This window comes from Heterocephalus glaber, unplaced genomic scaffold (genome assembly GCF_053883595.1).
Source record: "Heterocephalus glaber isolate CG9 unplaced genomic scaffold, H.glaber_assembly_v1.0 deba00000331, whole genome shotgun sequence".
Classification (NCBI taxonomy): domain Eukaryota; kingdom Metazoa; phylum Chordata; class Mammalia; order Rodentia; family Bathyergidae; genus Heterocephalus; species Heterocephalus glaber.
The window spans coordinates 24126459-24143904 of NW_028258142.1; the positions used below are offsets into that span (position 1 = coordinate 24126459).

Genomic DNA, 17446 nt, shown 5'->3' on the forward strand with positions numbered 1-17446 from the left:
TCCCTATGTATTTTGTCTCTGTGTTCAAATTTCTCTCTATTATAAGGACCCCTGGCCTCCATCCTAATCCATTATGACCTCATCTCGATCGAATCTGCAAGGATCCCATTTCCAAATGAGGTCATGTTCACAGGACCCGGGGCTTTAGAACTTCAACGTATCTGTTGGGGGACACAATTCAACCAAGTGGAGGGCACTCTGCCATAAGACAGATATAAGCCTCTTAACACTTTAGTCAAGAATGTTCTCAAATTTTAAGATGAATTTTGTGTAATTAAAAACTTCAAAGGGAGGTTCATTCATATCAGTTGTTAATACAGAAGTATTTTTCTTAAATCATATTTCCTTCTCCACTTCTTTCAGCAAGTTGATTTTAGCTGGAATATATTTGCTGATGGGAAGCTTGCATTTTATGACCATTATCTTATTGAGCAAATCCAATCAGGGAAGGAGCCAGAAATCCGGCAGTTCTTCTTCTTGCTTGCAGTCTGCCACACAGTCATGGTGGACCGGACTGACGGTGAGTGTTTCTCTGGCATTGCAAACCTCGGAGGCCAGCTTTTCAGTTTGCAGGTGACTCTTATGACTCAGATGCATACCAAATAGTAGGCATGCTAAGTCTGTGTCACACTCACTCAAGCCATGAGTATTTGTGAGCACCTGCAACTAGATGGTACATGGAATAACAAAGCCTAAAACAAGATTTTCTCTGGAAGTTTAAAACCCATTCACAGCTGTAATCCTGGTTTTATCCCTTTGTAAATGCAATTTTATCATTAAAAGAAGTGGTTGGCTCTTGAATTATAATAGAAGACAAAAACTCTTTCTACTCTATGATACTTTATTGAAAATGTAAAAATCAGACCTTATCTGTATCACAAATGGACTTTAAACTTAATCATTTGTACAGTGATTTAAGATATTTGCTTTTATTGCTTAAATTCAGATATGTTTTGCTGGAAATTGTATCAGCCAAAGCCTCGGTCTCTTTAAGATGCTTTTCTCATTTGAAGGAGCATGATTAATGTGAATTTGCATGGGAAGAAGCAATGCTGAGATTTAGGTTCCTGGGCAGAATTTTTAAATCCCAATTTGTACCAGTTTTGTTACTGCAAATTCATCTGTAACAATGAAAACTAGTCATTTTATCACATATAGGCATAGTGAATTATATAGATACACGTGTGCATTATAGAAAGAACAGAGGGAATTCTTTTGATATAGCTATAATTAAACACAAACTGACTTCATTTACTCACTTCCTTCATCCACTTCATTCCATTCTTTATTGTTCTTGTTTGCTTTTATGGTCCTGGGGATTGAACCAAGGGCCTTTACACTGAGCTACATTTCCAGCTCCCCTTTTTGTTCTGAGACAAGGTCTCACCAAGTCACTGAGTTGCCAGGCTGGGCTTGAACTTGCGATCCTCCAATCCTGCTGTCTCAGCCACTCAGTGTGCTGTGATTATAGCCATGTACCACAATGTCTGGCTCATTCTTTCCTTTTTATGTCAGGCACTGAAGCACATAAAAATTCCCCTTGATGAGGTTCCAACCTTGATGTTTCATAAGTAATAGATAAGTCTCAGAGAAGGAATATTCATTAAAAAATTACATACGTAAAAGCTATATGTGATATCTTTCAGCAAGTTTCAAAGAAACCCATTCTCCAAGGATAACCTAATAATTCAATAAAGTGAGACTGCAGAGTTCAAACTAGGATGGATCCATGGGAGAGGCTGTTAACAGCAAAGAGGGGAAGGATGGAAAGGGATGATACCAGCTCACAAACTGCCAAGGCAGAAGTCAAAGTCTTTTTGACCAGCCCAGCAAATTTTACTTGTAGAATAAAAACTATGATATTTTAAAGCATCTTGGTTTGTTTGGATTCATTAGTAAAATTATTCTTTTTACCTTTAAGTGTATGGTGGTATTTTGAGAGTTAAATGGCCAACTTATGAAAATGTACATACCATTTTTAGATGGGTGTGGCGGCACACACCTGTCATCCAGCACTCTGGGAGTCTGAGGCAGGAGAATTGCTAGTTAGAGCCCAGCCTGGGCAACTTATCAAGATGCTGTCTCAAAAGTAAAAAATAAGAAAGGGGCTGAGGATGGTGGGTTCTATCCTGGGCAGGAAGGGGAGGAGGAATTATATACAGTATACCATGTCTGTTTTACTTTTTCCCCATTAAAATATTAATAACAAAGCCCTGGACTGTGTGCTGGAGGAGCACCAGCTTCCTCAGTGCTGCAGTAAAAAGGCTGGATGTTCAAAGTCCCTTCTAGCATCACATTCTGCAGGTCTTTGTCTCACTGTCAGCTGAGGTGAAGGGTTAACATCCCAAGGAATCTTTCTTTACCCAGTAAATGATAAGCATCCACTCAATGATAAACGATAAGCAGTTGCTCCAGCTACTGAGAATTCCTTGGCACAAGGGAAATTGGTTGGCACAGGTGGTTAGATAAGAAATTGGCTCGATTTTTGATCCACAAAGAACCATAAATGACTCCCTAGGAAGGGACTTCAGAGACCACACATCTCCAATTTTAGAGATAAGGAAATCTAGACCCAGAAAGTGCAAGGGACTTGCCTGAGGTCATTCAGCAGGTGCAAACTTATCCTAGTACAGCCCCTCATCATGTGGCTGGCCCTTCACGTAAGATCCTGTTTTCTTTTATAAGAATAATGAAGATTGAGGGTTCTTTCTGTATTGTGCATAACATCATCAAGAGAGAGGACATCCTTTCATATATGTGGCCATCAACATCTGACCTTAACAGGTGATTTGTGTGGCCTGAATGTTGAATACCTAAAGAGATCATAATGGAGAGTCCACATTAGTTTCCTATTACTTTGGGATCAATACAATTCAGACACTTGAGACACCTGCGTATTAGCTCATGGTTCTGTAGGTCAGAAGTCTGGGCATGGCATAACTGGGCTCTCTGCTCAGCATCTCACTAATGCCAAAGTCAGATCATGTGCTCATCTGGAGCCCAGTGTCTTCCAAGTTCATATGGTTAGGGTAGGATTCAGTGCCCTGTGATTGAAAGGCTGTGGTCCCCATTTCCCCATGGACTGTCAGCTAGGTTTGGTTGCTCCTGTAGGTCGGCCTCAATGCTTACCAATTGGTTCCCTCCATCTTCAATCCCAGGGGTAGAGAATCTCTCTTAAATTAAACCCCTTCTCCCTCCACAGAGCCTGACTCCTTTTAGGGGCTTACCTAAGTAGGTGCAGAACACCTGGATAATGTCCCTATTTTAAGATCACCTGATTAGGACCTAAATTGAATCTGCAAAATCCCCTCATAGAAGCACATAGGTTTGTGCTTCCATAACGGGCAGAAGGTGAACATATGATATATAGGTGGGAACCTTGGGACCACTGAGACTCCTGCTCTTACAGAAGCCATAGAAGCACCGAGCATGGGAGGCTTGGGGGCCTTTCTTTCCCTTGGAGGTCTTTAGCCAGTGGTCAGAAAGCTCAATTTACAATGCCTCAGCCTCACACTGGGTATAATATCCTTCAGCAGAGAGACAAGGGGTTGGTGTGGAGGCCCAGGGAGGGATTAGGGTGAGATCTTTGGGGGGAATGAGAAAGCAACAAATGTGGGAGACATATGGTAAAGATTTGAAGGTGGTTAAGGTGATTGAGGGGAAAGAGAAATCTGAAAGGCAACTGGTTTGAAAGCTGGTGAAAGGAAGATCTGACATGCTATAATCAGCCAGAAGCAGCTAGGGAATTTGAATAGAGACAAAAGGTGGCATTTGTGGTTGGAGTATCTTTTTTTGTTTGCGTCAATTTTATGAAACAAAGATTAGTCTGTAAAAATGGTCTTTCTGGTTGCCTCTAAGGGTGTGGTACATGAAGAATTTTCTTCAAAGGGTTATTATTCCAAGTGTCTTCCTACAAAGTTGAGATTTGGACCAAGTCTCTGAGGTTTTTTTCTTCTCTATTAGTCTGCAAGTCTGTGATTCTATTACCAGAAGGTAGTGGAATGATTTTCCTTTTCCTTTAATGATACAAATATCAAGTTGTTGGCTTCAAATAGGATTGTCCCACTTGTAGAAATGTTACCACCTTTCATTATTTTGTTTCTTTTCTCTGTTGGAAATAAGCTTGCTGTTAATATTATGTAAGGTATCACAGTGCCAACTAAAATTGTGAAGGGAGATGCTTTGTTCTCACTGCTGCTTACTTAGCTCTGGGTAAACACCTTGCCCTCTGGCAGTAGTGTATGTTTATGGAATGGCCAGATTTAGCAAGGACATTTATGCTTTCTGGGTGAACAAATAGAAAGCAAGCCTATAGTGTCATCATTAATTACTAATTGGGAGTGCTTAGTCTGAGCCAGCACAAGAAGGAGGGAGAGCGAGAAGGGGTGTTTAGTTCTACCTATAACCATTTACCTGGGAGTTTCCTACTCATCCAAATAGATGAAAGTGTGAAAAGCTGCCCGTGTAACCTGGTCATACCCATGATGGAAAACCCTTTTCTACAAAAATTCATCTGGATATGGAAATACTTTCCTTTCTATTCTGAGACAGAATAATTTGGGCAGAAAATAGAGAATCTGGGTTGGGCAAAGTAGGTTTTTAACTTTTATTGCAATATAACATGCAAAGACATGTACATATCATAACTCTACAGCTCAATAAATAGACCTTTATAATGAGTACTCATCTATAAAAGAAAGCCAACAGCCTGGAATATGCCTAGAATCCCACCACTGAGAGGCTGAGGCAAGAGGGTGGCAAGTCTGAGGCTGTCATGATTACTTAGCAAGTCTGACTCAAAAGAAGAATTTTTTCCTCAATCTCCATTACTGAAAAAAAAAATATCACGAAAGAAAGTAAAACGTGCTATCAATTCCCCCAAAAGCCTCTTTTGTGTTCTCTCTCCTTACTCTCCATCCAGAAAAACTCTCCTGGCTTTGGATGTGGGTTAGTTTTGCCCATGTTTTAAGCTGTATGAGTGGAATCCTGTAGAACATGTATTCTTTGGTGTCTGGTTTCTTTCACTCCAGATTATGGGATTTATTTTCATTGAAGTGTAGCTATGCATAGAAGGTAATTTTCTTTCTATTATTTAACTTTTAAAAATCAAGATACTAGGGCCAGGGGTGTAGCTCAGTGGTAGAAGGCTTGCCTAGCATGCACAAGGGCCTGAACCACAAAAAGAAAATCAAGATATTGATCAGACTGACAAAGTTGCATTGTTTTCTAGTGAGAAAATAGCTGTGGTAAAGTAAACATACTCTTCTAGAGGTAAGATAAACGGATATGATCCTTTTGGAAAACAAAAGTAGAAATATATAGCACCAGGCTTAAAAGTGATCAGTGTAGGGCTGAGGGTGTAGCTGAGGGTATAGTACAGCACGAATTTAGCACGTACAAGACCCTGGTTTCCATCCCTGGTCCCACAAACAAACAAACAGTATTTTACTGTTAGGAGACTGTCCTTGAAAAAATCTTTTTTTTTCCCCCAGTTTTTTGAGACAGAGTCTCACTATGTAAGCTAGGGTGGCCTTAAGCTCATTTTGTAGCCCAGGCTGGCCTCAAACTCACAGTGATCCTCCTGCCTCAGCCTCCCAAGCGTTGAGAATACAGGCATGAACCATCACACCAGGCTAGAAAAAAATCTTTATACTAACAGAAAGGCTATTATAATGTTATTTTTTGAGATCCAAACTTTTGGAAGTAAATTAAGTGCCTATAAAGGAAATGATAACATGTTTACATTGATTTAAATAGTATTTATGAAGAATCTTTAAAGATATGGTAACATGTTCAAAATATAATGTTAAGATAATCCAGATGGAAACAGCTACTCAGCATGACAGAAACTATTCCAAAAACAGGCATTTTAAAAAGGATTGAAAGGAATGAAAAAATGGTATAACCTGTGGATAGTGGGATTTTATGAGAACTTCCCTATTCTGACTAGTTGTTTTATTTTTAGTTTCTATTACCATTTATAATTCAAAATAAAAGTTCAATGTGTAAGAAGCTTTATTTTGGCATAGCCCTTAAGGGTCAGTGGCTAGTTTTTGGGGGGATGTGGTGAGCTTTGCAGAGGATCCAAGTAGAGAACCTGGGCAGGCACTCTGTGTTTAGTTTCACAGCTTTTCTGGGATTTCTCTCCTGCTTTCCTTGTTAGGTCAGATCAACTACCAGGCAGCCTCGCCTGATGAAGGTGCCCTGGTAAATGCCGCAAGGAATTTTGGCTTTGCCTTTCTCGCCAGGACACAGAACACCATCACCATCAGTGAACTGGGCATTCAAAGGACCTACAATGTTCTTGCCATTTTAGACTTCAACAGTGACCGGAAGCGAATGTCTATAATAGGTAGGTCTTCCTCAGACTCTGTGGCTCATTCAGTTCAATGTTGCTTTTCACTCATTTTATCTAGCAATGCCAGGATAAAGCAGGTAATGAATAGACTGTTCAGCTCCTGAAGGCTGCCCAAAGACTTAAGAGAAATTGGTGGTATTTTTCTTTAACTCTTTTCTTCACCATCTCCGCCGCACGAAGGGACATTCTGGACTATCAGAATCCTACAAATGCTGTGGACATTCTCCACCATAGAGGCCTCCAGCTGCTAAAATGCAACTTGCCCTAGCAGCTAGCTGTGGACAGCCTGCAGTGCAGCCCATGGCATGTGCTTTTTTCCCCCTTCCTAGTACTTATCTTCTATACGTGATACCAGGAGGGAGGACTCAGCAGGAGAGAAGTGAGAAAAAGGAGGCTGGGCTTATGGATCAAAATTGTAACTTTAGTCCAAGCCCTTAACCACAGGCCATCGAGTGGAGATGAAGATAACTTCATAATAATGAAGTTATTTTATTTTCAGTTGGTAATTTGAAATAATTTAAAATGTATGGGAAAATTGCAAGGATGGTTTAAAGGACTTTTGTGCACCCTTTAATATCCACCATTTGTTAACATTTGCCATACTTTTCAATTTTATTATTTATACAAATTAATATCTTCTGCACCATTTGAGAATAAAACACAGACCTCATGCCCTAAATATATTAGTAAGGGCTTCCTAAGAACAAGAAATTTCACTCATATACAAAGTAAAATGACCAGAATCAGAAAATTTACTATGATACAATATTATGTAATCTACAAACTTCTCCAAATTTTACCAGGAAATTTCTAGCTTTCTAGTCCTCTCTTCCCTCTATCCCTCCATCTCTCCCTGTTTGTCTTCCTCTCTTCTTCTCTCCTTATGTTTTCCTGGTCCAGAATCTAGTCCAAAATTACATGTTGCATTAAGTAATCATGACTTCAACATTTTTTGATCTATCATATACTGACATTTTTGGAAAGCATAGGCATAGGACATTTGTAGAATGTCCCTCAGTTTGGGTTTGTTTGATGTGCCCTCATGATTAGATAAATTCACGTTATATATGTTTTTATATATATATATATATATATATATATATATATATATATATAAAATTGTTTTTGGTACCAGGGTTCAAATTGAGGACCTTGAGCTTGCAGGGCAGGCAGCAGAACCACTGAGCTAAATCCCCGGCCCATGTTATATATTCTTGACAGGAAAGAACATATGTGATTCTGTGCCCTTCTTGAAATCACAGAAAGCATATGATGTCATTTTGTCTCATTAATGGTGGCACTAACTTTGGTCAATTCGTTAAGGTAGTATCCATAAGCCTTCTCCACTATGACACTGAATTTTTACCCAATAAAAATACATATGTCTAACTGTCTACTGAACTCTTACTGAGTGCTGTGTTCCTAACATTGGTCTGAACTTACTATCATGCCTGGCATCTATGTTAGAGATCTTGAAATCTAGTTAGTGATGAGGCACATAGTGCAATTAAATTATTGGGTGGCTCAAAATACAAGAAAGTGGTTATAGAAGACATATTATGGTCTGGTGTAAATGTCATGAGTTCATAGGTAAGAAAGATTCCTTGGCACGGACAAAGAAAATTCTATGGCAAAAAGTCACTAGCACAAGATATAGTACATAGGAGTCTAAATATTTGTTAAAAGAATAAGTAGACATGAAAAACTGAGTTGACTATGATGGAAACTTTCCATATTTATTTCACTATTACATTCATTGTAGACAGTGGCTCACCAACCTTGTTGAAGGTAACACTTTTCTAGATGCATTAATGTTAAACTCATCAATTATGAGCACAGTAGCCCTTCATATTAACTTTATAAATGTAATTTTCTATTAAGAACTTGAGTCCATCATGTGCTTTTCCTTTCCTTGCTACCAGTAAGGACCCCTGAAGGCAATATCAGGCTCTATTGCAAAGGTGCTGACACTGTAATTTATGAGCGATTACATCGAATGAATCCTATAAAGCAAGAAACACAAGATGCCCTGGATGTAAGTCTCATTTTTTCTATATCTGCTAGAGATTCTGGTCTTACTTTCTGTGACTGTCTGTTAAACTTACATGAAAGGTACAACTTGACTGTTGACCCTCAGCACCAAAACAGGAGTATGGCCAAATGGGTACTAGTTCTGCCCCTGCTGCTGACATCCTAGGAAATGACCATGGAGCCCTTTCTCAGCATTCCTGTCTGCAGGTCTGAGTGGCCTATTTGCCAGTGATCTTGAGCAAGCTTCAGCTACAAAGTGTTATCAAAAAATACAGTGTGTATTTAAATTTTTTTAAATTACAGTAAAAGACACATTGCCATTAATGCCCTTTGGTTCAAACACACTTATCTCATTGTTCTTTTCATTTTCTGACTCAGTTCTGGAAGTCCTCTTTTGTAAATGTCTAATTTAGTTGTACTGTCACGGTTGCCTTTATGTCCTGAATCAACTGAAAATGTTTACCTTTCGGGTCATTTTGGCTTTGGAAAAGAGCCAAAAATTGCACAGCACCAGATCTGGTGAATAAGGTGGAGGAGGACACACTGTAGTGTTTCCATGAGCCTGCCTTTCCTATTTTTGATCATATCACATAAAGATACTCAAGAAAGAAGACTTCCAGAATTGCTTCAGAAAGTATCAAGAATGATGGGTTAAGTATGTTAAAAGTGAGAGGGGTACTTTGAGGGGAGTTAATGGCAATGTATCTTTTAATGTTGTATTTTTTTTTAAATTAAGCCTTCTTTTTTTTAAATCTCTTCTTGTACATTAAGCTATAATCTTAATATTTCTGTGATCTCCAAGAACTCCACCAACTTCCTGGTATAGAGTGAAGGCAAGAAATCATTCCTATAAGACAGGGGATAACAAAGAAAGATGACAGATCATTGTGTTCTGATGCTTTTGTTAGCACACACAAAAAAAGTTTAGCCTTAATTACATCAAAGTCCTTATCTTGGTACACTGCCCAGTGATACTGCAGCTACTAGAATATTTCTGGAACTTGCACTTTAGAAATTGTCCACAAGTTTGTTTTGATTTTGTGTGATGTCAGCAGTGAGGTACAGAGAAAATTAGCCAGAACTTGTGTCTCTGTTCTGCCTCTTTACTAGATATGTGTCCTTGGAAAAATGCTTAGTTTATTATATGAACCATTAATTCCCCATGTGAAAAGGGAAAGAATAATTCCTACCATGGAAGCTCTTTGCAAGTAAAAACATCTTTGCACTTAGTAGGTCATTAATGCAGGGTGCTCCTCCCTTTATTTTAAACATCTTTTGAGGTTTAGAGTCAGCCAAACCTCCTGCAAAGAGAAGCCTGATGAATGTGTAGTTTATTAATGGGGTCACATTTTAGATGATGTACTCTCACTAATGCAGATAGAACAGATTGAGTCTCAGGAGAATGTGAATATTGTCAATCTAATCAACTAAATATAGAACCATCTAAAGAATCTTTGAAAGCGAGCACTAAGTTGAACCAGTTCTTCTGTCTTGGCTAGACAAGATGTGACTATGAAGGAATAAAAGATTTTTATTTGTTCATATTATAGCCATTTAGAATTATTTAAATCTGCTCAGCATAGGAAAATTTCCAGATACTTTTTTTCTGAAAATGTTTGATCTCAGCTTCAATGTGGCTCACAGATTTTAGTGTTGGTCTGAGGATTGATATTTGGTTGAGCGTTCATAATTTATTGGCATTGTAACACATTTTATGGGTACAGTTTATAAAGTTATCAGGTCTGTTTATAACATCATTACACCCTTTGTTATTTTTTTAGTTATTGAGAAAAAAGTTTTCATCACTCTTGTGACTTGATTTAGAATAAAGGTAATCTTTTCCTTTTAACTAATTTAGGAACTAGAACTATAGATCTAAGACCTTGAGAATGCTTAGGAAACAGTCTATTATAAACTAAAGTTTAATCCCTCTGTAGAATCCTTCATATTTCACTGCCGCTTTTTAAATTCTCTTAGTATATTACTCAGAGTAAGATTTCAAACCTGATCTTAAATTACACAAAGTTAACTATTTCTGCATGGGTGGATTGTCTTTTAAACAAAATAGATCTTTGCAAGTGAAACTCTTCGAACTCTGTGCCTTTGCTACAAGGAAATTGAAGAAAAAGAATTTGCAGAATGGAATAAAAAGTTTATGGCTGCTAGTGTGGCCTCAACCAACCGGGATGAAGCTCTGGATAAAGTGTATGAGGAGATTGAAAAAGACTTAATTGTGAGTTTTAGCCATAAGGACTTTTCCTTGATGTTCTAAGCTGGATTGAAAATTTTATTACATTTCATTACATTTTTTATCTTGTGCTTTCAAGATCATTCTAACTTCAGTGTTTGAAATTGGTACAAAGAAACTAGGTCGTTCGAATTTCTCTGTTCTGAAAAACAAAATAGAAGTTAGTGTTGGAGAAGCCAAAAGGAAAAATAAAATTCAGAGAGGTTCTGATCTAATGCCATTATTTTTATATCACTTTTGAAAATTCATTGTGAGTTTTATATGATAACAAACCAGAATTTCTTTCATTATTAGAATTACTGAAACATTTTGAAAAATTTTGAAGTAAGAGAAATACACCATTTTTAAATGAAGTTTTCCAAAACCATACTTATTGCCAGTAGAGTTTAGATTAACGGGAAAAGGCCAACAAATCCATGTAAAGCAGTAAATTTATAATGAATGTGTGGTTTTAACATCACTGATTTTGTACTTGCTTTTTTATTTGTTTATATTTATCTTGGTAAATTAAACAGTACATGCTTTAAGGGAAAGTGCTGTGTGGTTTTGGTTTGCAGTGTGAGCAGCATGGCGGCGTTCTTGCCAAAGCTGGCCCCTGGCCTCTGTAGAGAACCGGCAGGGCGTATAATTATCACTTCTTTTAGAGGCTGGCAAACTGAAGTTAAAGAAAATTTGGGGTTTATTTTCTAATTGCTTTTTTCCAAATGTATGTTCCAGCTATTAGGAGCTACAGCTATTGAAGACAAGCTACAGGATGGAGTGCCGGAAACCATTTCAAAACTCGCAAAAGCTGATATTAAGATCTGGGTGCTCACTGGAGACAAAAAGGGTACTTTATGGTATAGGGAAGCATATCTATTAAGTCACAAGTATTTATACCTCCTGTTTCCTTTGCACAAGATGACCTTCCGTCCTGTACAAACACTATCCATTTCTTTAAAAGAAGACACATTCTCTTCTTAAAAACCTTCCTCTTCTTCTAGCCCATCGTGCCCCTCTCCTTCCCTTAAGTGCCTCAGTGGCAGAGTTCATTGCTCGTAAGTGACCCTCGCTGTGTCTTACTGATTGTGATTGGTCTTAATCTCTCGAGCCAGGCATGAGCCCCTCCCCTCAAACACCAACTCCCTCTCCCTCCTGTCGTCCCAGCAGTTTTCCATTTGTTGGACGTACACTGGAACAATACAAAGTGCTGAACTACAGTTTTCCTTGGCTGTTTTATTGCTTGAAAATCAGAATTAAATATTTATACTTCAGAAAAAATTTCAACTTTTAAATTTAGAGCTCAACAAGTTATGGTTTGGCATTGATCCTTTATTTCACAAGCCTCTCACAGGAGATCAGAGAATGTCTCTTGGTCCGACTTCATCAGTGGGTTACACACTCTGCCAAGTCAAGGGAAGAACAGCCCTGACCTTTAATAAGTACCAAATGAATGGTAATGGAAGAAGGGGAAAAATACTGTCAGGATGAGCCCCATGTGAGGGTTGAGAGAAATGCTTTCCTTTGCCCCACCCAATAGCAGAGTGATTAAACTGCATAATCTGAGCATGCTTAGTAGTTTATGCACAATTAATTTATTAAATAACCAATTTATATACTTGATAACATAGCATATTTTATTATTCGAAGCATCTCAACCTAGCCTTTGACTCACTTATTACAGAGAAAGGGATTTTTTTCTTTACTTGACTTCTATATATTGCTATAGAAAAATAGCATATTTGGTTGAATCTGGTTATGTTCATGAGTTGAAAGAAATCATTACATGTTCAGTCTCTAATCTGAAAGTCTGAGATCCAAAATGCTCAAAATCTGAAATTTTTTGAGTACTGACATTAGTAGTAGTAGTTTGTTGTTGTTGTTGTTTTTGGTACTGGGGATCGAACTCGGGACCTTGCGCTTGCAAGGCAGATGCCAGCACCACTGAGCTAAATCCCCAGCCATAGTAGTTTGGTTTTTCTTGATATAGGGTCTTGCTGTATAGTTCACACTTGCTTTGAACTCACTATGTAGTTCAGGCTGGCCTCAAATTCATAGTGATCTTCCTGCCTCAGCCTCCCAAGTGCTGGAATTACAGACGACTGTGCTTGGCCTTGAATGCTGAGTTGATACCACAAGTGGAAAATTTCTCACCTGAGCTCATGTGACAGGTCATATTTACTTAAAATATTGTATAAAATTACCTTCAGGCTATGTGTATACAGTCTATATGAAGCATAAACAAATTTTGTTTTTAGACCTGCCTGGCACTTGTCCCTAAGATATATCATTATTTATATGCAAATACTGCAAAATCCAAAAAAAGAAATCTGAGACATTTCTGGTCCCAAGCATTGCAGATCAGGATATACAATCTGTGTTAGAAAAGGCCAACTATTTAATTCAACAGTAGGAATGACATTTAACTTAGTTTCATCTATTGTAGAAACTGCCGAAAACATAGGATTTGCTTGTGAACTTCTGACAGAAGACACCACTATCTGCTACGGGGAAGATATAAAGTAAGTAAAGGGCTTGCTGTGTGAAATTCTGTAGGACCTCATTTTCACAAAGTCAAGACTAGACGCAGATGGCACCATATTTGCACCAAGAGGACCTACAATATGTCACATGGGAGAGTTTGCTTGGGTTTAAAGTAAACAAGAGAACAACAGGTAGTCCCAAGTTACAGTGGGTCTGCTTTATTTTGAGTAGATGTTAGTCTCAGGGAAACTTGGGACCTCTTAGGGGATACAGTTCTCCATTCTTTAGAAGCCCTTGGTGCTCCTTCATTTCAAAAAGGCAGTACACCTGTGATATCACCAGCAAATTAATATGAATTATGCTTTTGGTTTTTCTAGGGATTTTACCTTTTAGAAGAGAAATAAAAGGAGGGTGGGACCAACCAACTTTGTCCCAGAAGGAACGAGTGGGTTACATCATGAGGTCATCTGTACTCTAGCTAGAAGTGGGCAGGCCTGATATTTTTAAACCTCAGCTTATGCCAGAACATTTTTTAGCACTGAATCAGAGTTGCAGCAGACCTGGAAACGTAGACGAGAAAAGCCCTGTCTTGTTAAGAAGCTATAAATATACTAGGCGCAGTTACCAAGATGTGCTCACTGATGGCTTAACAGTTCCATTTATTCCTTAAGATTTTTTCTCAAAATACTGTCAGGCTGGCACAAGGTCAAAGTTAGCTGTTAATATACACATTTGCTAGGTCGACTAAGATGATGCAGAAGTTAATGGTCCTTATTAGTCTTCTTTCTAATGATGATGATAGAGCATTTGTGAGTGTTTCCAGTATTTAGACACTCCGCTAAATTAGGCAAAATCAGAAGCCTTATTATCTAAATCAGTTCTGCTTAAATAGAGGCACATAAACCATGCCTCTTTGTGCTTTTAAGTTTTAAAAAAGTAGCAACAGACAAATGTTTAGTATGTTTACTTAAGTGGTTTTTGACTGCCGGTAATTTGCTTAATTATCATATGGCTTTATTTTTGTAGATGGGGGCCTTAATTTCTGCTCTTTTGAAAGGGTTAGAAATTGGTCGCTATACTAAATTAAAATATAAAATTTATGCATGTAGCAAAGCTCTTAGCCAAGAGTCCCTTTACAGAGAGGTGAATCAACTTTCTAGATGGTTCCTGAAATGGTGACTCCTGTAAAATGATTTGAATAGGTAACTTCATGTTTTTTTTTCTCTTTCAGTCTTTATTTTTTAATTAATTTAATTTAAAAAAAAATTGCTGTACTGGAGATTGAATCCAGGGAGCACTGACCTATATCGCTAATGCCTTTTATTTTATTTTTTTTTTTAATTTTGAGATGGAGTCTTGCTAAATTGCCCAGGCTGGCCTTGAACTGGGCAGTCCTCCTGCCTCAACCTCTGGAGTAGCTGGGATTACAGGTGTGTGTTGCCACACCCTGCCTATTCCAGCCTTTAATGTTTTGTCTTGATCATTTTTAACTTGAAAATGAGAATTAAATTAATGTGGAGAAGGGATAGTAAATACCCAATCTTGTAGTACAGTAGTTCTCAATGATAGCATTTGCCCTCCAGCTATACAATGTCTACAAACATCTTTGGTGGCTACAGCAGGGCAAGAGGGATGCTAGTGGCTTCTAGTGGGTAGGGGTCAGGGATGCTGTTAAATATCCTATAGTTTACAGGAAGCAGCAACGCACTACAGAATTATCTGGGCAAAGACACTGGTAGTGCCAAGGTTGAGAGACCTTCCTTGAAAGCTACAAAATAATGGCTCAGTATATGGAATGGGAAATGCCCTAGGCTGAAAGTGAGGAAACGTAAGTCTTCTTTCCAGTTTTCCATCATCTTGCTGCAAGAAGGCATATCACCTTGCTCTGGCTTAATTTCCCTATTTGTAACATGAAGACATTGGACAAGATATTTGAGGCCCCTTCTACTCCTAAACTCCATGACTCATTTTTCCATTACATGAAAGTGTTACTAGCTGGATGTGGTGGTGCACACTGGTAATTCAGCTATTTGGGAGGCTGAAGGAGGATCCTGAATTTGAGGCCTGGGTAATTTAGCAAGACTTGCTCTCCAAATAAAAATTTAAAAGGCCTGAGAGTATAGCTCAATGCTCCCTAGGTTCAATCCCCAGTATTGAAGAAAAAGAAAGAAAAAGAGAGAGAGAGAAAGAGAAGAAAGAGAGAGAGGAAAGGAAGGGAGAGAGGGAGGAGAGGGGTAGGGGGCAGGGAGAAACAAGAAGACAGAATAAGAGAGAGGAGAGAGAGATGGAAGAAGGAAGACTTACATGTCAATAATTTGTTGACATAAAGCACTGAGAATTTTCAAAAATGGACGTAATTTTGTAGCCAAGGTATTATAATTCAAGATTGCCTTCCTTTTGCTGCTTATGAACACACTGTCAAGTGTATCTTCCTTTGGCAAGCAGTGAAATACCAAGAATATGGTGGCCCCCAAAGTAGAAGAATCAAAACTTAGTAAGATTAAGAGGAGGCACAAATGGCTGATAAGAACATGAGACAGTGCTCAACATCACTAGTCATTAGGGAAACGCAAATCAACTCTACTAGGAGCTATCACCTCCTATGAGGAGGAGGGTGGGGAGGGAAGGGAAATGAGGAGGAGTAAGAGAAAGAAAAGGAGGGAGGGAGGAGAGAAAGGAAAAAGCAATAAAATAACAAGTGTTCAGGCTGTGGAGAAAGAACCCTTGGCCCTCTTGGGAGGAAAACAAACGCAGCAGCAGTCCTTCCCACCCACTATGGGAAGCAGTATGGAGATTCCTCAAAAGAATTTAAAAAGAGAATTACCATGTGATCCAGCAATCCTGCTTCTTGGGATAGTCTCTAAAAAGTTGAAAGCCAGATCTTGAAGATATACCCATGTTTGTAACTGTACTTTTCATAAATAGCCAAGAAGTGGAAGCAACCCAGGTGTCCATCAATGTATGAATAAACAAAAAGTGGTGTGTCCACACAACAGAGTATTATTTGCCCTCGAAAGAAAAATAAATTATGACAGGTTACAGTATAGATGAATCTTGAGGCTATTACATGAAATAGGTCACAAAAAGACAAATCCTATCTGATTACACATATATACGCTATCTAGAGTTGTCAGCTTCATAGAAACACAAAGTAGATTACCAGGGACTGGGAAGAGAAAGAAGCAAGGTGTTGTTATTTAATGAGTAAAGTATAGTGTTTTGAGTTTTACTATGTGGAAAATTTCTGGAGATTATTTACACAACAGTGTGAATATACTCAACACTATGGACTGTAAACTTAAAAATGGGTAAGATAAATTTTTATGTTTAATATAATTTTTAGAAAATTATATATCAAAATTGTCTCAAAGTCTAGGGCCTGTTTATAGTTTTGTATTTTAATCATTTATATTTATTTTTCTCACAGTTCTCTTCTTCACACAAGGATGGAAAACCAGAGAAACAGAGGTGGAGTCTATGCAAAATTTGCACCTGTTGTACGAGAACCTTTTTTCCCACCTGGTGAAAACCGCGCCTTAATAATCACTGGTTCTTGGTTGGTATGTACCATGCGAGTGTCTGCACCTTTGACTAAATGAGAGAAGTTCATTTTGGACCCATTTTCAATGGTTTTGTGTATTAACTTCCAACTTAAAAATCTCTTAGCCTATAAATGCAAGTTTGATTTTCCAAATTTGAGACTTAATATTGTGGGACATATGAAAAGAATTATCCCAAATTAATAAAAGTGTTTATCTTGGCTTATAACTAATGTGGTAATTTTCAATTTTTTTCTTTGTAGATTTTTGTGTTTTCTAAATTTTTGTCATAAATGTTTTATAATCAGAACAGATAATCAATGATATAACCCATGACCTAGCTTTCACATAACTGAAGTCTTGAACATTGTACTCTTGGTGTAAAACTTAAACTGATTAGTAATCCTTTCTCTCTGTGATTTTATAGAATGAAATTCTTCTAGAGAAAAAGACTAAGAAAAGCAATATTCTGAAGCTGAAGTTTCCCAAGACAGAAGAAGAGAGACGAATGCGGACCCAAAGTAAGAGAAGGCTTGAAGCTAAGAAAGAGCAGCGACAGAAGAACTTTGTGGACCTAGCCTGTGAGTGCAGCGCTGTCATCTGCTGCCGAGTCACCCCCAAGCAGAAGGCCATGGTAGTGGACCTGGTGAAGAGGTATAAGAAGGCCATCACGCTGGCCATTGGAGATGGAGCCAACGACGTGAACATGATCAAAAGTGAGTTCCACACAAGTGGCCCATGGGGCCCAGCTTGCTACTGAGGAGAAACAGGAATGCTGAGGGGTTCATGTCTTCAGATTTCATTGCA

At 38.3% G+C, this 17446-nt stretch overlaps 1 protein-coding gene across 3 annotated transcripts in view; it reads left to right on the forward strand.

The window, feature by feature from the left end:
* The window catches only part of Atp8b1 (ATPase phospholipid transporting 8B1), a 133192-nt gene that overhangs the window by 103143 nt on the left and 12603 nt on the right, over positions 1–17446 (forward strand). For all 3 annotated transcript variants that reach the window (XM_021239201.2, XM_087192112.1, XM_004858399.4), the window contains 8 exons: positions 364–520; positions 6164–6352; positions 8281–8393; positions 10458–10622; positions 11355–11466; positions 13063–13138; positions 16528–16660; positions 17067–17355. In XM_021239201.2, the coding sequence (XP_021094860.1) occupies positions 364–520; positions 6164–6352; positions 8281–8393; positions 10458–10622; positions 11355–11466; positions 13063–13138; positions 16528–16660; positions 17067–17355 (1234 nt within the window). The remainder of the gene's footprint in view (positions 1–363; positions 521–6163; positions 6353–8280; positions 8394–10457; positions 10623–11354; positions 11467–13062; positions 13139–16527; positions 16661–17066; positions 17356–17446) is intronic.